Source organism: Pterocles gutturalis, unplaced genomic scaffold, assembly GCF_000699245.1.
Source record: "Pterocles gutturalis isolate BGI_N339 unplaced genomic scaffold, ASM69924v1 scaffold12222, whole genome shotgun sequence".
NCBI lineage: Eukaryota > Metazoa > Chordata > Aves > Pterocliformes > Pteroclidae > Pterocles > Pterocles gutturalis.
In genome coordinates, this window is record NW_010115464.1 from 1 (window position 1) to 22054 (window position 22054).

The 22054-nt window shown below is 37.7% G+C and overlaps 1 protein-coding gene across 1 annotated transcript in view; it reads right to left on the minus strand.

The window, feature by feature from the left end:
- Positions 1-1993: 1993 nt before the first annotated feature.
- The window catches only part of LOC104463015 (death-associated protein kinase 1-like), a gene marked incomplete at both ends in the record, with an annotated part of 34879 nt that continues 14818 nt past the window's right edge, over positions 1994-22054 (minus strand). Inside the window, 15 exons of the mRNA XM_010075186.1 lie at positions 1994-2092; positions 4661-4858; positions 5894-6091; positions 7612-7710; positions 8863-8961; positions 9726-9824; positions 10952-11071; positions 12613-12705; positions 13862-13951; positions 15547-15592; positions 15743-15895; positions 16330-16356; positions 16473-16521; positions 16800-16929; positions 18752-18890. Of these exons, the coding sequence (XP_010073488.1) occupies positions 1994-2092; positions 4661-4858; positions 5894-6091; positions 7612-7710; positions 8863-8961; positions 9726-9824; positions 10952-11071; positions 12613-12705; positions 13862-13951; positions 15547-15592; positions 15743-15895; positions 16330-16356; positions 16473-16521; positions 16800-16929; positions 18752-18890 (1639 nt within the window). The remainder of the gene's footprint in view (positions 2093-4660; positions 4859-5893; positions 6092-7611; positions 7711-8862; positions 8962-9725; positions 9825-10951; positions 11072-12612; positions 12706-13861; positions 13952-15546; positions 15593-15742; positions 15896-16329; positions 16357-16472; positions 16522-16799; positions 16930-18751; positions 18891-22054) is intronic.

Genomic DNA, 22054 nt, shown 5'->3' on the forward strand with positions numbered 1-22054 from the left:
GCCTCGACCCATGTGCAGGACCTTGCATCATTCAAAGTTTTTAAGCAATCTGATAATTTTAAATCTGTTACAATTTTAGCAACTGCCATAAGGAGAAGCCAGGAACACAGTGACAGCTAGCATGTGAGCGTTAAGAATTTTTTAGGGGATATTCAAACATTGGAAATGATTGTACACTCCAGGGGTGTGAGGTTTTCTAAGGTCATTCAAGAACATTCATGCTATCAAATTCAAAATCAAACTATTCCTAAACTGGTCTTTCGCCTGGGGAGCGGGCAGGGAAATCATACTGCAGCCCCGTTACTTAACAGTGCTGAAAAAGTTTTCTGAAAGAGATTTTCCTCAGAAATGGCATTCTGAGAGAAGGAAAAGTTAATTAATTCTACTGCACTGGCTCCGAAAAAGCTGTGAATAAGACTTTTCAGAACAGTTTAACCTAGCAAACTAATGCAAAAATGAAATGCTATTAAAATCACCACATGCACTTCCTCCCTTCCCCTCCTCCTTTTCCCTTCTCTCTGCCACAACACTGCTACAATAATGGATAGCTCATATATATTCAGTTTGTTTCTTCTGCTAGATTTAGTATGAGCGTAATTTACTTTATTGTCTCCTTCAAACTGATCTGAACTAAAGAGATAAGAAGTACTTTTATCTTGGAAGGACAGGGTCCATGCAGGCAATTATACCAATACAGTTGTCATGACATAAGTGAAGTGACACGGCTCAAGAATTCCCCCATCACCTTTTTGTTATATCTTATCTCTACAGTATGTAGTAGTGGAAATACAGATACACAACTGGACATACAGAAAAAAAAAAAAGAAAGGAACAAAAACAGGTGACAACGGAAAATCCGTCAAGCACCCCACAAAGTCTGCTGCATGCATATTTCATTATTATTTATAGGGGACATGGCAATCTACAAGCTAGTATTTATCAAAAAGTAAGTTTAAAATGCTTAACTTTTTAAAGTCACAAATCCAAGTTCTTTGGTTTTAGTGACTACTTGCTGAAGGCTTCCTCCTGCCACATGAGATACTTGCTTAGAGGAAAAAACCCCACAGTACTAATTGTACAGGAAAACAACAAAAACATTTGTATTTTCTACCAAATGGGTAAAGCAAATGAAACAGAAGTTTTCTCCTTTTTCCCCTCCACTTCAGCCATCTCAGGGTACTTTGTAAGGAGAAGAACTTTGAAAAACAAGGACTCAACTAAAATCTAATAACAACATGATTTCAATATACAGAACAATAGTTATTTCTAAGCAGAATGCATTGGTTAGAGTGAGTAGCAACATAAAGTGATCCAGTGAGTTTGAAAATAAAACTTTGTTAGTTTGTTCAAAACACAGGTAATGGTGTGTATGATGCCTTTAACATATCACATGCATACGAAGTGTGAATTATCATTCATATGTCAGGCAGGAGGACGTTTCTCACTTTAGTGAGAATGAAAAATACCTTCAGTGGTGCTAACTGGAAGCAGTGATGCTGACTGATCTGACATAAATGTATGTTAATTCGCACATCCATGCACCCACACATCCCCAACCACGAAAATAAAACTTTTTAATCCCCTAAAAGCAAGAAAAGTATTTAAGATGTATACAATACATTTGTACAGTAACTGTAATTGATGTAAAACGACATAGATCTTAATGACAGTGGCCCACTGTGCCTACAGAAAACACAATGCTACAATTAATTCTTAGGTGAAGAAATTCTTGGGTGTCGATGAAGTGGTAGTTGTATCGTACTTTAATCAGTTTCAAATTTAGTTCTAAGAAGGGAAACAAGTGGACAACAGAGAATGCTTTTCAAGCTGTAGATATTCAACAGCACCTAACATATGTATTTTTTTAAATTTCAAAATGTAGTTAAATATTAGAGCATTGTACTCCCCCTACCCCTGTCCCAAGGGATGAATTAGTTTCCTAATATCACAGATAAAAGCAGCAAGAAGCACAATTGTATCTCTCAATACTTACAGCAGTTAAAGCTTCTACATTGGCACCAGTAAGACACAGGAATCGGACAACATCAAGAATGCCATTGTTTGCTGCCAGATGTAAAGGTGTTCTTCCATACTAACATGGGGAAAGAAGCGTCATTACATTAGTCAAAGAACTTCACTCCAAATTTTATGACTAATAATCAAACATACTGTACAATTATACATACTGATACAAAGCAAAAAACTGTAAGAAAAAGTATAAGCAAAAACTGTAAGAAAAAAGCTTAAGCACAACTGCTTAAAGCTCAATTAAAAACAAAGGCTAGATTGACTACTTAAAAATGGGAAACGATTGTATAAGCTAAATCCCCCACAACTGTGGAAGAATCCTTTACAGGTTTTTTTTGGCTGTATTTGTGAATGTCTTTCTAATTCCCAGTAAATTTAATTGCATTTTGCTTAGTTAAATATGAATCAGTTAAGCAACACTAAGTCCTTAACCTTTAAAGCTCTGTATTCTATTTCAATCCAAGTATTACTGAAGATTACATATCCGCAGTCTCCCCACTTCCAGCCAAAGCAATAAAAGGGATGAATGCAAGAAGTCAGCCTGAAGGAATTTACACTTTCAGTGACAGAGGGAAGTGCTGTAAGTATTCCATCCTCAGTTTTTGCTTTTCTTCACTGACAAGAGGTCCTCCTGACATCCACTACTGGTTTTTCATGTTCAGAGCTACTGTTACAAGTATCACCATTGTATATTCTCTGCTTCTAACTCCTCTTACTACTACTTCACACATTTTCATACTTTCAATACCGTTCTCCCTGTTTCAACACTTCATTCAGAACCAAACCCACAAACTTACTTCAAGAAAGGGTATCTGCAAGCAAAGCTAACTTTATGGCAAGTAAAAAGATGCCTGGCTCCTCAAAACCCTGCACCTCTACTCAAATAAATGCTTATGATGCTCTACTGCATGTAGTCTGTAGAAGAAACCAATAGTGCCTTCAGTCAGTATTAGCTGCATGTGGGATTGCCCGATGTGAGGACCAAGGACAGATGGTTGTTAAGTTAATGCATTCCCATTACAGGGCTCGCTGCTGACGACGACCAGTAGAAATAAAAATTCTCTATTTGATAAGACCAAAACTCACCCTTTCAAGTAAAGAGCACTCTAAAAATCACTCTACTATATGTAGCTCCTAGAAGAGTAAGAGGACACAAACTTTAACCACAGCTTCTGTAGGCATGATTCCACCACCACTGAACACCTGAAGATTATTTTTTCCACAGCATGCTTGTGGCCGAGGCCACTGATCCTAGCTCAGCATTTTCCATTATGAGAAGAGGTGCTAATCCAGCCCTGTGCTGCATTAACCCATGTTCCCCAAAATGTGTTCTCATCTGTGGATCTGGATTTAACTGCATAGTCAACCAGGCTTAAGCTCAGAGGCAGGACTGGAGAGCTCATGATTTTAAGTTTTTTCATTTGGCAGCTTACAATTTTAATTACTAAAACCAAAAGTGGTTGCACTGGACAATCCTCAAGTCAAAAGCTCCATAATTTTCTTTAGCTGGCTAATACAGAGAAGTTCAGTGCTTTGGTAGTAAATGGAAGAGTTAACTAGCAAAATGTTACTGCCAGAATGCACTTTTCCAGAAAAACAAAGAAGCTACAACACATGAATCAAATCGATTGCAGATAGCACCATGAAGACGCCTATGAATAAACAGGGCAGAGAAAGACATTCAGAGCTAAATATCAAGTCCTAAGCCCCACAGCTTGTCAGCAGAGTCCAGTTGTTGACTTTAACCTATTCAAACTAACCAAGGGAAAGTTTCCTGAAACAGCTTTTGACTTTAATATCTCTAAGAGGAAAGCAGCTGGAATGTTAAACCTGTAAAGCATCACATTCAGTTATCCCATACACTGCAGCACTAGCACAACAGATGAAGCAAGCAAGGCACTAGTATCTTAAAGTTTAGGGATAAGCTACTAAACATTGTCTTTGGAAAATGCTTTTTAATTCTGAACTGCATTTTAGTTCAGAGATTTCTTGTACGTTGCCAGTGACGACTTAGATAAATTAAAGCCATTCTATTCTGTTTGAATAGGATTTATTTTATCAAATAAACTCAACACAGAAAAACACAAACCACTGACATGACACTTGTTTTATATAACCAGAATAGAATATGAAGTCTATTTAAAATTCCTTGTTAGATGACAGTGCAGGTCTTTTCATGGAATTTGGAATAATTCCAAGCAGATTTTCATAAATATGTACCAGTCTTCAGTATATAAATTACTGTTATTAAATCACATCCAATCAACATCTGCTTAGGCCAGCAGCAAAGCATTTCATCTGTTCTTTAGTGTCTAGATGTAATCTGCAGAAAGCAAAGCTATACAGCTAGGGAAGAAGGTTAGCGTATACTTCAACACTAGAGTTGAGTGGCAAAATACACACAGTTATAATTCACTTTGGCTCCCTCTTCATGCATCTTTAATCATCTATTCAAATAAAACAAACCTACATAGTTTGCCAGGTGAGTCATTTAATGCTTTGCATTTGGCCACTTTAAGAGATGAAAAAATAAAAAGGAAAAATATTTTTCACACCAGAGAACAGGAAAAGGTCATCTAATGCAATAGGTGAGCTACTAAACAGACTAACTCAGTACCTGTATTCCATTTACCTTATTAGTGACATCCAAACTGCAACTTGCTTGACACAGTGCCATCACAATAGGAACATTCCCATCTTTGCAGGCCACATGCAAGGGACTGTTGCCATGTCTGTCTTGGAAATCTACAAAACATCCGTGACTGATCAGAGTTTTAACTACTTCTATTTGACATCTTCTCACAGCAAGGTGTAGGGCCATATGACCATCCTGAAATCACAAGACAGCTTGTAAGTGAGATTTAATAATGGTAAAAATCAAAGTACTTTGCAGAGTCACAATGATTTCATACAAGTGGGTGCACCTCCTTGCCTAAAGAATCACAATGGGTTTTATTTTTGAGGGTGAAGCCAGGGAGAAGCACAGTATCTGTCAGAACAAAACAGCTATGGGATGAAGCAAATTTCTGTTAAGCCACTAGTCTTTGCAACAGAATGGATGACATGCAAATACACACTCTCTACTGATGACTTCCGTAAGAGGTGGGAGTGTGACCAACTGTAATGACCAGATGAATATTTTAAACCACTCTAGTGTTTACTGACAGAAGAAGTTAGTGATGCAAAAGTCATGCAATCCGCTTAGTGATCGGGAGCTTTAGAGATGGAGCTTTCTCTCTCTGAGGGACAACTTAAAGTGACAATGTGACTGGAAAAAAATTCTTTTAGAAGCAAAAGCATTTTTCTGAACTTGCTTTAATAACTATTTAGTAACTATCAGCAATAAAGGTAGCTAAAAGGACAAGCATACCAGAAGTATCAGCAATGAAATGCAAAATTTGTTTGTTGGGATTACACCATGAATGACAAAAATTATTTTGAATCAAATAGAGGTATATTTTTAAATAGTTGGAATTTAGCTTACTGGAAATAGGTGTGATTTATCCAGCCCATAGGAATCAAAGGCAAACAGTAAATCCATTTCTCTTAGGTTAATTGTTTGTTGCCTATTACAGAACCCCATGTTCCCACCATTTTTCACTCATAAGGTGATAATTGATAAGGTCATAGTGATAATTGATAAGTTCATAACGAATCAACAAGAAGCCAATAGTGGAAACATAATCAGCAGACAACTGTAAAGACTACTGCAGTCATCAAAAGCCTGTGTGCAAACTGCTAAGAAAAGTCACATCACGGAAACAATGCTGGCGTGCAGCATTCAAACGAAGCAATTCAGAGGTCCAGCTCTGTGACACCTGTGATCTCTGAACATAATTTCTAACCAAAAGCAATGCAAACTAACCTTGTCTGTTGCATCAAGGTCAGCCCCATGTTCTGCCAAGCACTTCACAATGTCATGGTAACCCCGAGCAGATGCTGTCAAAAGCGGAGTCTCCCCTTCTTTGTTTTTAATGTTCACATTACAACCTGCTTCACAGAGTGCTTTGGCAACAGAGTAGTAGCCATGCCAAGCAGCACAATGCAGTGGAGTTTCTTCTTCCTGTTACATGGAAAAACAAAACAAAACAAAACAAAAACCCACAACACAACACAGCTGAAACAAATGCTAGGAGTAACAATTCCTCAGCCTAACTTAGAAAGACAGGAAGATGACACAAAAGAAAAGACAGTCTACATAAAGTAAGCCTTATAAAAAGATGTTGCAATTTCTAATGCTGACATTCTTAAAGGAAGAATAAGTCCTGCTGACATACTAAGTGACTAGGGCAACACAATAGATTTTGTATCATTACCTGGATTCTGAGAGTCCGTATTTCTCACCATAAAACTATCTACTGACAACACTTTGTACGTCAGCAATCTTAGTTTAGATGCTTCCATGCTCCTGAAGCTATCTATCTCGGTTCTCTCACTTGAAAGCTGATCCTCATTCATAAGTTACTTCTACATTGTGTGTGCTGTGGGACTAACGCAGTGTTTAACAGAGATTGCTCACCAATGAGATGCAAACCCCACGAAACTTGCAGTTTGAGGCAGATCACTCCGCTTAACAGGTTCAAAGAGCACACCCTAACGATCTAGGAGTGTAAGCAGTGACTTGGGTACTTAGAAACTTAAGTCCCTTAAACGCACATCACGACAAGCCTTTGAAACCGTAGGCATTTCGAGTTCATTTGAGACCGAAGTCCTCATTTGCTTTTTGCTTGAACCTAGGGAGCCTCAACACATTCTCCTCCAACTTCCTTGTACTTCGTAACAGTTACGTGGAACACCATTAGAAACTCAAATGTTTTACAAAAATCTGCTACTGAAAGTAGCCCACTAAAAAGCAAGGAGGATTAAAATCTGCCAAATTCTAAGAAATGGGATATCCTTTCTGCATCTGGCAAATATCAATGAGGAGAAAATCAATGCTGATAATATTACAGGACTTGGATTGTACTCAAGGTTTCTGTAAAAATGTGAGGAAAAAGGCAAACAGCATTCTGTCGCCCCTTGGCCTGCTGCTGCATAAGCAATATAAAGGTAGTCCTAGAGGATGCAGCACTTGCAGAGGCTTGTGGAACTCCCAAACACAGTTAAATTAGGGTCAAATGGATTTTTTTTTTCTATTAAGCCTTTTCTTTCCTGTTTTCTCACATGAGTTCAGAGCTCTAAAGAAGCCCTCCTGAGCCCTCCTCTCCTTTTCAAAAAGGAGTGCTCGACACTTCAGATAAATCCCACGATGGCTAAAAATAAGCTGAAGTCAAGACAAAAACTAATAAAGAGCTTTAGCTGAACTCACCAAGCACATAATACCTTCCTGATGTTGAGTTTCTCCATCTTTAAGCTTTCATTTTCAAGAGAATCTCTGTTTTGTAACAGTAGCTGGTTTATGCACACTGTTTTTTGAATAGTCTTCATCGATTAAGAGGTATTGAAACCTCCATAATTCTGCTTTTCATTTGTTTGTTTTTCAAATGCAAATATGCCAGTGGCTGCAAGGCAAGACTAAAAATTTTGACCACTCATACTAAAGCCTTATTTGTTGAAGAAAAACAGACAGTGCCCATGACTCACCTTGTCTTGAAGGTCTGGATTGGATCCAATGCTACAGAGAAACTGAACCACATCCACATGCCCATACCGAGCTGCAACATGGAGAGCAGTCTCCCCAGACTGTAATTATAGAAGAACATGCCACTGTAATTTCATATGGCAGCCCTAGGTATACACTGCCATGTACAGCCTGAATGCCTGTATGTTGCACGGAGTCCTTCTCCCACCCCATAGCCCTGCAGCACAGCTGAGGTCAGCAGAGATCTCCAGCTTACAAACTGTAATTGTATGTGAAACATACAACCAGACAGGTTATTTCTTCAAAGTCTTTCCTTTCTCAAAACTTATTTTCCTATGTCAGTTGTTCAAGTCACAGCCACAATGGTATTTCTGAGCAACATGAAGAGTCAGCTGTGAGTGCAATTGGTATTGAAACAGATATCCTATTTCTACTCATACTATTTCCATATGCCCCCACTCCACCCTGTATATCCAAATGTAAGGAGTTGGCCTAACACTTTGGTATAACCTGTTGTATTCTGGCCATCATATGTAATCATTTGCAACCTTTTGTTGAAATTATACTAAAATCAAATTGTGTTTTGTTAAGATAGTAACCTCTTTTCTGGTCACCCTATCAGGAGTTGAACACCAATTTTGGTCATGTGCCTTGCCTTGCACTAATTCCCTCAACAAAGAAAGCTGTGTTTCAGAGGTGTAACTGTCTTTGTACGGGAGCTTTGGCTAGTATAAAGACATTGCTACAGCATAAGATTTTAACAGCAGATAGTTTCTAGGACAAATGTTGCTCAAGTAACACTGCTAGAGGCAAGGTAAGTGCTCATCAGCTATAAATTGCTAGGCTTCATTATACCCAACTTAATAACAGTCAAATTTCCTTGTCAGACAAAAGTGATTTTCAATCAAGAGAAATGAAAAACAGAATCACGATTTTACTTTGAGTTCCAATGAGAAATCCGGTCTTCAGGGGAAAATTAATTTAGGTTTGTACTTCCCCACCTACTCACGACATTTAATATGCACGCTTGGTTAACATTTATCAGGAAAATAATCAGTACATCCAGCTACTTTAAAGCTGTGTTATCACAGCCCTGTATTTCAGCTTATAAAAGCACACTAAAAAAGGCAGTTGCATTCTTGGAATTATGGCACAGCTGAAAATCATTCCAATTGAAAGACCTCTCTCTTTGCTAAGATAAAGTTATAAACGAAGGCTCTCTGCATGAAAAATGAAAATAATTTTTTTCTTACCTTATCCTTAACGTCCAAAGGACACTTATTATCACTGAGAAATTTCAGTGTTTCCACATGACCATGTCGAGAAGCCCAATAGATTGCATTAGATCCAGCCTGTCAAAAATATTTGATTACAGATGTTACTGGTAATTTAGAATCCTAATTCTAGATTTTCAGCTGAGGTATACATGCACTTACGTGTACACTTAGATATACTGAACAGCTATTCATGCTTATATGAACATATTTACTTTTCAAAAAAACCCTCCAAATTGGTTCAACAACCCCACATACCAACAATGAAACTAAAAAAACCCTCTGTGCAAGGGAGTTTATTGGAAAGAACAGTCATGAGATAAAAGCCTTTCTGCTGCTTACTTTACCATCCATTAGATCGAGAAGCAGACAGTGCTTCAAGTTAGCTTCAAATAAGCTCCAGATTGTTACAACACATTTGGAAAAAAATCTTGTTGCAAAGCATACCCTCCACCACATAGAGTTTTAGTTCCAATATTCCCTATTGATGAAAATGTGCATTTATCATTCTATATTAAATGAAGTTCACCATTGTGTTTTAGGGCAATAACTGATTTGAACTAATTGAGGCAATTCTATAAGCACAAACTATATTTTAAGATGGGTATCATTCAATTACTTCCACTAATAAAGTGATCAAAATCAGAGGACATGCACAAACAACAACAAACAACAAACGAAATTACTAAAGATCTGCTTTTATCATTTTGCTGTGGGAGACAGAAGACAGGTTCTACCGCCCAGACTTTTTTCATTTTCAATACAACTTGGTCTGAACTGCCTATCCTCTTCTAAGTGTACTGAAAAACTTATACAGCACGGTGACAAAGCAGAACCCCAACCTTATCTTGAACATCAATACGGGATCCACGGTTTAAAAGCAGCTGAAGCATCTGAATGTTTCCACAGCCAGCAGCAATCAGTAGTGGAGGTGTTCCATGCTAACAACAAAATACAAGGAAGAAGGATATATTTCATTTTTGAAGGATTAAGAAAAGAGAGCAGAATCATAGAATAGAATAGAAGGCAGACATCGAATGGTCTCTTTGTCCATAGAAATTTATTGCATATTTATTGCATAGCAATCTTCCATACATTCGATGTGAATTCACACCTACTAAATGATACACCACACATTAAAGCCATGCTTTTCAAATCAGGAATATTAATGTTAAGCTCTCGTTAGCCCAATTTGGCAAGGATGCTCCCCTTTGCACCTTCTTTGTATCTACATTTTAAGCCAAATTACCTAATGTGTTTGCCACACCACCTCAAAGACACAAGCCACCAGCAATATACAGGAAACTTAAATGGGACCGCACCATTTAAACAAAAAAGTAGTGATTTCTTGAAAGGTTCAAGACCCCATCACAGTAAAATAACAGATGCTTTACTCTTATAGTTTTCTACATTAATATTTCTCAAACACTTTATAATGAAGGTCAGTATTAACCATTCAAAAAAAGTGAAAATTAGAGCACAGATGTTTATCCAAGGTTAAACAGCAGAGCCAACAACAGAACTTTGGTCTCTTGGTCTCAGTTCCAGTATTCCTGTTAGCATAGCAGCAGCACACTGAAATACTGGAGTAGGCAAGTAATTTCAGTTCTGAAAATGAGTGACACAATCTAACATTATGTTCACATAACCACTTTCTGCAGTATGAGACTTTTGTTTTTAACAGTGCTTTTCCAAGTCAGTTTTGGCAGACTGGTTATTCCTATGTATTCTGCCATCTTCATCTGCCACAAGAAACAACAGCTGCAAACAAACAAAAAAAAAGCAAAGGCTGATATTGGATATACTACAGCTCTTGACAACAGATTTGATTAAAACTTTTTCAAAGTCCTAGGCAAAAAGAAACATTTTGGGCTCCATTTTCAGGTAGTTTAAGAAGACTGAACACAGAACACATTAAAATTTCTCCTAAAGAAAGGCAGAATTATTTCCCATCCATTTTTCTTCTCTTTTTCACTTCAGGTGTTACATTTCTCTTTTACAACCACATTGCTCTATTCAACAGGGTGATAGCTAGTCCCCCACGCACCTCAACACAAACCCACAATACCTTGTTGGGTTGATTGACATCGTAATTTGTCAGAGATCCCAGAAGGTGCTGTAATCCAGGAACGTTGTCATCATTGATGGCATGAATAATAGCTTTCATCACAAAAGAATCTTCCTCATCCTTGTAATTAAATGAGAAAGAATGAAAATTGTTAGCTTCAAGGAGAAAAATCCCAACAGCTGCCAAGACACCTAAAAAATTTAAAAAGTAAAATTTTTGAAGTCTAAATTTTAGAGTGCTTCAGCTGCAAGTTGTAATCCTTCGTGAAGCATATGGCTAACATGTACGTGTGTTACTTGAAAACCCACAACCCACCCCCACCCTCCCATTTTTTAGTACAGTATGCTTCACTCTTCTTCACACAGGAACTCTTCACTGAGATTCCAAACAGGTTTCTTTTATTAGGTGTATTTTCTTCTTCCTGCCAGGACTTTCAATGGATGCAATACTTGCATGAAATGAAACTAATTACAAAACCAATAAATGCACAAATACAAACTGGAGTACCAAGTTTCACACCACCCAGGAATATGACACAGGCACTTTGGAACAAGATTTGATCTATTCAAATAGACCAGTTAAAAATCTATACCAGAAGTAATGAGCTTAGATACCTCTGCAGGTGTAACTTCATTTTTCTGCCATGCACTGAAATGTCAAAAAACTGAAATTCACTTAGCCCAATATTTGGATCACTCTGACCTACTCTCTCCTGAAGTTTCAGATTTTGTAGAACACTAACATTAAGGTACAATCCTTTCTGCTGCAACACAGGCATGAAATCCTGATCCAGTGTTTAAAGGCGTACTGACAGCTGAGGTGGGGGAAGCAGGGAAAGAAAGGCAAGACTGAGAGAACAAAGAGCATGAAAGCAGAAAGACAAAAGGAGGGAAAGTGGAAACAACAGTGCAGAGTTGCAGAGAAGGGACAGAGGGAAGATAATATGGATTAAAAAGTGCTTTGTAGAATTTCTGAAGTTTAATCCTATTAATGCACAGGAAAGATGAGGTTACCCAGCTCTAAACGTATTAACATACATACTTTGTTGATCACAGGGAATTTGTGTATTAAAGTGTGTACTAAGATCTGGAGAGTAAGCTGAGAAAGAATACTTTGGGATTTACAAACATTTGCATTTACAAAACATACAGCAATTGCTCCTGACTACTTAAATCTGGTAGACAGATATAATACCACAAATGGAAAACTGGCCGACTTCATAATTTCCTCCTTAAATAACTGCTTGCTGTGATACTGCTGTCTAGCATTCATTGCATCTAAGAGGGTCTCAATAATTTTGAATATTCTGTTAAAAAAATTGTAGTATTATTTTACTCTACACAGAGCCATGAAAAATTCAGATGCCACTGCAGTATAAAAATCCTCCTGAATCAAACTTCAAAACCAAGATAAATGAATTTTTGGCACTACTTGTCAGCCTCACCATGGTAATTCATAAATTAAACTTCAGGCTTTGTGTCATGCGGAAGATTAGACTATGGATAACTGACCCCTTTCGCCTTAAAATCTGCATCTTCCTGCACACGAGATTGGTTAATTATGCACATTTTCAATAGGCCAGTATTTCTCTTAGAGTAATTTCAGCAAATGTTAAGTTTCAGAGGTAGTAAAGCATTCTAAGCACGTAAGTACACACTTACCAGAGTATCATCACTCCTAGCGACACTCATGTTACTTCTGGACAAGAAAGATCTTGATAATCTTTGGCACAATGATATTAAGCGTACTGATTGCTTTTTAAAAATAAGAAGAAAAAAGTATATGTAAAAAAAATCAAAACAATACTTGTGATAAGATGCTACTGCAGAGATTTCAAAGGATACTGTTGTGTTAGCAAAACAAACCAGAGTTTGACTTCAACACCCCCCCCCATTCTCCTTTTCACATTACATTTGAACCTTCAATTTCTGTTCACATTTATAATCCAACAAGGCTATTATTACGCACTGAGCAAAGCTACATAATATTTTTGGATTGCTACTACTTCACCAAGCTGTTCAAAGTAAAACAGATTTGTATTACATCCCCTTGTTCTCACCGGAAACATTTAAATGTACATATTTTAAAGTACGTACACACTGAAAACCTGAACTGAGTGTAAATTAGCCGATAGCACTCCTTTAAACACCACATTACAAAACAGTTTAAGATATTCCTAGACCCACCATTTCATTGTAGGGCGGCAGACTAATCCTTGAATTTTATAAATACCACAGATGTTCACCTACCAGATGACTACTGTTGTCTCATGTTTCATCCCTTTTCACGATAAACAGATTTCTCATATAACAGTCCTGCCCTTGCTTAGTATCAGTGTGAATTCCCCAATGTGCACAATGAAGGAGGAGGGATAATTGTCTTGATGAACTGCACAGTTCAATGCTTTCAGCTAACATTTTGCCCCGCTTCTGGAAAGATTAAGTGATGCCAACCTTGTAAAGAGGTCGGCGATCTCAGACCAAAAATCGCTTGCAAAAGAGACTAGTTTTTCCTTCCTACTCCACTGCGTGTTGACATAACTACTGGAATAATTAATTCTGTGAGGCATGCCTAAGGGATGTTTGATTTACTGGGATTACTGTCACAAAAATATTTACCTACATTTAGAAGTGCCTTTTCTCTGAAAACATTACCAAGACAGATGATGACAGCATACAGTTACATGCATAAAACAAACAATCCATACACAAGCATTTGCATGCAGATCATTAACAAAGAAGTCTTCTCCCATAGTACCATACTCAAGCACCTAATTTGTTCCAAAAAGCTCAGGAATGGGTTTCTTCTTCCTTGTTCTCCACTCTGAAAGGCACTGATGTTTCCCTGGAACAGGTAATGCTACTGCATTTGTATGTCACAAAAATTTTGAAAATTTATTGAATTACTTACTTTCCATTTTCGTCGTGCTGCAAACTTTTTGAATTTCTCCATATTCACTGCAGATGCTTTTCTACTAAGTGCTTGCTGGGTGTCTTTAGGCTATATTCAAAAGGAAAATAAAGCTGTTGTAAAATAACACACAATTACAACCAGAACTTTCATAAAGCACCTTCCTGTATGTAAGACTGTCCTTCAGTCTTGTGACTGTCCTGATGACTTCCACTCACATTATAATAATACCATAATCATACTGTAATAATAAAGTAATTGTAAGCACATCTTTTAACATCCACAGCCTAGTGGGGCACACAGATGGAATTTCTTGCCCTAAAGGAAATCCAGACCTAAGAACATTTTATGCAATACTAAAATTTGGTTTTGCATTTTAAACAAAATCCTTTATCCTTTATCTAGAAGATGAAATTGGATATCATCTTCTAGACAAATTTTGTCTTCTGGGAAGCTTTCATGGCTGAATTTAAATGCTGTCAAACCTTGTTCCAGTCTCAGTGTAATTGACTGGATGCTGCTGGGAGCCCCAAAAACATCACATCCCACCTACCTGTGCAGCAAGCTCTAAGGCTGCACCCTTTGAATTTTCTCATATGCTAATACTAAGTACCAGTTACCAGCAGAGTATGCCAAGTTTTGCATTATGTGATCCCCTACTTGAAGTCATTTTTATGAAGAAATGCAGGTAAAAGTAGCGGTGGGAAGGGTGAAAAGAGGCTATACCAGTGGGGATGGGGGCAAATGCCCAAGAAGTTAAGATATAAAGGAATATAACAGGGTACAAAATAACATGTCTCATTGTAAGAGTTGAGACCTTGGTCCCTGATAGACAAACTTGGACAATGCTTGCTTCAGCAGTTAAAAGATCATTTCAACATGTTTCAACAGTTTAAGATTACCCCACCAAAAAGTCAGCAAAACACAGTCAAATCTGTCAATCTGACAATTGGTGTAGAAATATCTGCCACAGGACACTGAACTGTGAACTGGAGCAGCTGTGGCCTAGATAAATATTCTACTAACTGGTTCTCTGGGAAGTGGAATGGGGTCAAAAACCCACTGTGCATCCCTAAGACCTGGGAAATAAAAGTCACTGAAGAGGTTTACTACTCACAAGAATGAGATATGGAATTTAGAAAATTAAGCAGCAGGTATTACTACACACATTAAGAAGAATGATAGGTCCCATTTCTCCCTTTCAACCTAGTAGCACAACAGCTGGATCCAAATGAAACATTGTGAAACACTGAAAGAAGTGGTGGGCCACCACCCTACATCAACTGCTTTCTTCAGTCTAAAGAGGAAGGACAGGAGAGAGATGACCCTTTTTCCCCCAATCTAAATAAGAAGGTTAGAAGATGAAAAATGTGAGAAGAAACTGGACAGGATTCAGAGAATGTAACTTTGTCAGTGCAGTGCTCCCTGTAGATTAGCTTCTGTGCCTGAGCATAATTTTAATCTCAATAGTGGGCTACTTCCCTAATGCTAACATACACAGAGCACATTTTAACGAAGTACACATTCTGCACGTATTAGTTTTCATACAGACAGTTTCCCAAAACAGTAAGCTATACTAAAACATTATGCCAATTTTCCTTTTTAAGGAACTTGAAAAGTGAAAGCGAAGTATAAAATGAAGAATGATTAAAAACAGGACAACGGAGAATGAATTACATGCTAACCTTAATCCAAGGATGCAGCAAGCTATCTTGTATAGTCATTCTCTTCCTTTAATAAAATAAAAGACAGAACTGTTTCAGATAGTAAAAAATACATACCGCTAATATGTTCATTAAACTAACATCTCCAAATATCATGTAATTTGAAATAGTCAAAACATAGGCTGTAACAGTTGCACACAGAAGAGAAATAACTCACTTTGGATCCTTGACTAGAAGTCTTCGTATAAAATCTTTAGCTAGGGCACTGGTATTACTGAAGAACTCTTCCTCAAATTCATAATTCACAGCAGACACATTTGCCAATGTTTCCTGTTTGGTTTCTCCAAGAAATGGTGATGCACCACTTAGACTGCAAGAATTACACAACAGTCCTCTTATTACATGTTGTAACACTGCTGTTTCAACCCTCTGAGATGAAATAACAGCAGAAAGCGAACATTTTTCTTTTCCACTTTAAGACTGCAAATGTACTTTCAGGAAGACATGATCTAGCAGGGCAAAAAGCTTTGCTATAATTTCAGAGAATATTGATTAAGATAAAGCTGCTGTAGAAAATCACCTACAAATTTGAAGACAGCTTCCCATGCTATCTCAATGCTGATTAATGGCCATTCTTTCAATAATTATACTACTGTTTTATGATCATTCAACTTGAATCATGATGTGCAATCAAAAGAGTTTGACTTGTATGGACTCCACCCAAAACCCCAGAGGATAGAATCAGAATTAAAAAAACAGCACTTGCAAGAACCACCCACAAATACTTACTTACAGAATACTTACAGAATATAAGTTATTACACCAATGCTCCTGGAGTGAAGAGTGGCAGTGGGGGGAAGGATGAGGTAGAGGGGAGAGAAAAAAAAAAGGTTAGAACATAAGAATAATCATGAGAGACTTATTTCAAGTAAGATCCAATAACTTACCACATATCTGCTTCAAGACCAAGAGGCTCATAATTTACTATTTCAGGAGCTAAAGGAGAAAGCAGAAAGATCAGTACCTAGTCAAAGTACAGATCTATGTCACTCTGAGTCTATGTATGTCAGAGATTATAAGCTAAGATGCTGATAAAAACACCTTACAGAAAGTCCAAGTTGGAACTGAATGCTACAAATTGCTTATTTAGATTTCAAAACGTCACATATTACACACAAATTATATAATCTGTAACTCAGCCAAACCAAGCTAAGCCACACATACTGTTTCACAGACTGAGAAAGAACAATTCGAAGAAACAACAGCTTCCTCACCAACAAACTCTGGCGTCCCGAAGATGTTTTTGAATTCATTTCCAAAGTCAATTTTGTGTGCTAAACCAAAGTCAATAATCTTGATTCGAGGTTTTGGTACATTCCGGTCCAACAACATGATGTTCTCAGGCTTTAAGAAGGAAGGGGGAGAGAGAGATTATACATAGGTATGGAATGTCTGACACATATCAGCATTCTTCAGCACTGAACACTTCTCTTTACCTCCTTCAGCCTCTTTGAATTGTGTCTTCAGCAGAAAAATTCCATCTTTTCCTCTTATGATCTAACATATGCTAAAAATTAACTCCAATAAATTAGGACTTCAGGCTGATAACCAACTGCTATGATTTCCATAGGGCCAAGATGTTACCTCTTGTAGATACAACAATTGCAGTCCTCATGTGGAGTGACCCTAAGTGAAACGTTGTCTTCAGTAAAGCCCCTGCACTATAGCCATTCGAGCAGTGCTGGGAGCTTGCAAGAAACAAAGTGCTGTAAACTAACATTAACCCTGAGAGAGGTTTCTTTCACACTGCACAAGCAATTACAGAGGTATATATTGTTGTCTTTGGATCTCCAAGATAAACCTTTCGAGTGGTCCAGTTCCCAGATTTTAAGGCTCAATGTACGTACAAAAACTGGATAAAAGAGCAGGTTCTCAAGTCTTTTCTAATGATATTTTAAAATATGGACTTTGGATTATTTTACAACAAAGATTTGCAAAAAACAGAGCAAAGTTACAAGATAAAATGTCAAGCTTGTGATCAAAAGAGCCTGCTTTAGACTCCAACACTTCAACTAGCATACAGAACCAGCTACTTCATCTCCACATCCTGTCATGTCCATAAGATGGCATGCTCTGAAGAGTTCCTGGAGCTAGATACATCCATCCTGCTCACATTAAGGACTCCTCCTCATCATCACCCTTCTTTTACCTCTCTTCCCCAATTACAGGGGCCGATACATGCAAATGTAACTTTTGTCCTTCCCTTGCTACATTTCTATTGCATACTTTTATTGTTCTGTGTACTTTAATTCTTGCTGCATACTTTTAATTCACATACTCCTGGTATGTGGTGTAAGGATGCTTTTTTTTTTTAAATTAAAAACACATTGTCAAAAATGTCATATTGTAAGAAATGTATTTCTTACTAAATTCTCAATTCTTTTCTCTTGCTGACTGTCATACAAAGATCAAATATATTACTGTAGTTAATGAGGATGAGACTGGAAAAGGCATGCTTTCAGATCTAGAATGTAATAATTATGCCTCCTTCCCCTACTATAGATATAGCTGCTGACTTCAGCACCTTCAGGGAATGTTCAGCTGCCTACCTCTGAAAAAAATCTCGCAGAGGAAAATATTATGAAATTGAAACATTAAAAAAGCAATAATTGAGTTTAGCTACAAAAGCTCTCTTTTTATCACCAAACAGATGCAATTAACAGTTTTTCTAAAAACAAACAAAAAAGCCCCAAAAGCAAAAAAAAGAAGAGGAAACTATATGCTCTGTCTGCTCCACAAGAATCTTTGTACTTAACTCCGTACTGTTTCAATTTTGTAGCTACAAATAACATTCACGTGAACACAGCACACAACAGCAAAGAAACAAAAGATGAAAAAAGGAATCCTATTCAGAATGTTTCATCCAGACCCCATTCACATTCCATAAAATCATAATTATACTTTTTATTTCAAGACTGCTTCCTCAGAATGGTTTAACTGCATTGGAAGTTGCCATTTTCCATGAAGAATCTTACATTAAAAACAGATGGGAACTATTTACGGTTCAGTAATTTCCTTTCAATGGCTGAGCTTTCCCCTGTCTACATAAGCTAACAAAACAAAACTACAGCCAAGATCTGTATGATGGCAGATTTGTGGCTGGTGTTACAAAATACTTTAACGGATGTTGCCTACAGTTGTGGAAGTTTTTATCTGCTCAACATACCTTAAGATCAAAGTGGGCAATTTGTAGAGAGTGGAGATACTTAACACCATTAAGTATCTGTTTGAGAAATTCTGTGGCTTCCTCCTCTGTAAGAGATTCTTTCTCAGCTAAGAAGTCGAAGAGCTCTCCACCTGCAACACTTGGAGAGCAGAAGCAGAGTTATTGATGAGCTTGCTTTAACGAACAGGTTCCTTTTAGCATAGCTGTTCTCAAACCAGTCTTGAAAAGGATCCAGACACTTTGAAGGTTGTCAATATCAAAAAAGAAGATGAAAATTACTTAATTCAATACCCAAAATACTTAGTAACTATCCCTCCTCCCCCTGAAGAGAGTACAATAAGAAGAGTCTCATTTTCAAACAAAAAAATTTTTAAAAACCCAAACATGTTGCCTACTCTTTGTATGCACATTTAAATTAATACAATTAAACGTGAAGTAAGTATATACAAAACATAGTAAAGGGACATCTAGAAAATAAAACATGAATTGGCTCACACTACCAGTAAAACATCAGATTTCTGCCCCTCCCATTGAAATCCAAAATGTAAAGCTTACTTTGAAATAGTTACTGGTAGCTGTCCTACTAATCAGACTCTAAACTCCTCAAAGCATTCAACTCTTTGAAAATTTATTCTATCATTTGAAATAGTGTATTACATTCAGCATGTATGCTGAATTTGTACTCTAACATTACCACACCTTTCCTACAAGGAAAAGCTACTACTGCCCTGAAGACTATTTCCAGCAAGTGTTTTAGCTGCACAAGCAGAAAGAAGAAAGGTAAGAAGTGAGGAGGGTACATAAGCACATCTGGATTTTTGCATTTGAGGGAGGGGAATAAACTGAAGATGACTCTTTGCAGCTCAGTCAGCAGGCTGGCAGGAGTGACAGTAATTGCCAACAGAAAAAGAGATACTGAAGTGAATGGGAAATATGACTACAGCTATTCTTAGAAAACAACCAATCTCCTTTCAGTTTAAGGACATACATTGAGATGACTGTTTTTCTTGTTTATAAAAGCAGCACTATTACCTAGAAATGTCTTAAAGACTGCAAAGATGGTCATATTATCCCCTATATTTTGCATTGTATTGATACTAAAAAAAATTCATAAAGTACACCCTAGTTTATGCTCTCTTTCTATAGGGAAAAAAATCTGTTCACGATTTCAAGTTCTGATTATGAAAAATAGTGGGATTAACATATAACAATAGCTAAACAGTCTGGGCAAATTTCTGGAAATACATTTGATTCCTTTACCATGTCTACTTTTCAAGAGACTTAATCTGTGTTATTGTAATGCAAATTGCATGAAAAGTGTATTTTAATGAGTACTTGGAGGTTTCACTGAGCTGCCTAGACAATAATGAGAGTATTGTTTTGGGTATTATTTGTGTTGTAATATTTTCTGCATGAAAGCAATTATTGAAACATAATGCCATTAAATGTAAGAATTATAGACTGGAAGGAAGAGAGGTCATTTCAATAATCCTTTCTTGTTGTTGTAGAGACATTAAATTAGGAATTCCTAAAGATGAAACACAGTTCATTATTTTACAGAGGCTGGTCATAAACATCTTACAAACGGATATATACATACATTCTTACATTTTTTGCTTCTGACTGAAAAAAACAGCAAAAGGTTTTCAAGCTAAGGTCTGCACCTCTGCAGCACTTTGTGATGATGAACAGAAACCTGGATGGTGACACAGTGCTGGCGTTTCTCTTCATTTCCAGTTACTGGGCTAAGGGACTTACACATCACATGGAACTTGCTTCGCTGTGTTGCCAAGTGGATGTTTGCTGCAGTTGCCCGAAGGCTGTTAACTGGAGCACAGCCATACCACGCAGAGCAGGCAGAGTCATTGTGACTACTTCCCCATCCCTGGGCAGCCGTGGCAGCAATCGCAGCAAAACCCAGCACCTTTATGTACTCAGCACAGTTTAGCATGGGGCTAACCATCCCACAGCTTGGTGAGCTGGTGGAGCTGTACCCTTGGCTGAGGAAGAGGCTGAAAGACCACACCAAAGACAGTTATGCGGTTTGCTTTAGATCACCCACTCTAAGCATTGGCAGGCCCTTTCACAAAGCGTTCAGCAGCCATCACAAATGCAACAGAAATACTCCAAGCATGCAGCTTCAGCAATGTCAACTTGCAACGCTGTGCTGTCCACTCTGCAGTCTAACCCAGACTGTGACAGTGTCACACAAGTATGGGTAGGTTTTACGGCTGTTACAGCTTGCTCTTATTCCCACTGGCATTTTAAAGATACACAGTCTCTATGAACCTTCCTAGTCAGCTATGAACAGCAGCATTGATTACATTGATTATACATGCTTCTTTTAGCTCCAAAAGAAAGACTCAATTGCCAAGGTTTTCTGATTTTAGAGATATCTGACAAGGAAATCATAACTGTGTTTGTGTACAATGGAAAGAGCATCTTCATCTTCAGCTTCTTATCTGCAACCATTCTGTTTTACGCAATTTCATATCCCGAAAGTTTAGACCGCATGATATCACAAGTTTGATGTACATGCATTTTCAGGCATCTCAAAGATGTCACACTTGTGAATAGTTAATTGCATGACAACATATATAGTGCTCTTCTCTGTGCTCTATCCTGTCTTTGCCACAGGTTAGCTGTAGTTACATTTCTTTTATGATTATTATCACAGGCCTTAAAATAGCATGAAATAAAATGTTACCTATATTTCATAGGTAATACACCCAGTGTTTGCAAAACTTGAAACTGAGGTCTAGAGAAGCTAGCAGGTTAAAAAATGTACTTTTTTTTTCCTAAAATTGGAAGTTAATTAGCAAAAGTGGTAGATTTTTCCAAAGTCTTATGTGTCTCTTTAGATGCTTAAGCACTGTCACCCTAGGTGACTCAGCAGCTCTTACTAAAGGAGTAGGTGACTGAAGAGGGAGTGGAGGTAATGCACTCAAAGTTTTGTTCCAGAAGCAGCTGCACAGGATTTTTACTGTGCTTGTGTGAACAAGCACAGTGCCCAGCCAGCTTCTCCTGCTGCTCACTTTTACCAGCAGGGACATAAAGCACGAGAGAAACAAGGCATTAAAGCAACAATGAGCAAAATGTTAAACTAGCATACATGAGACAACCTGGAAACTCAGACAAGCCCAGCTTCCCGGAAAGGTCCTTCTGCCTCAGGCAGCCTCCAGGGACCCTTCCCATATGTGAAGGGCTGCACCCTATGTCCCCACAGGAGCTCAGCAACACAGGCTGCATTTATTAGCTTCCTCTTCACACTCGTCAGAAGACTGCTTATTCCCTACATTCCTG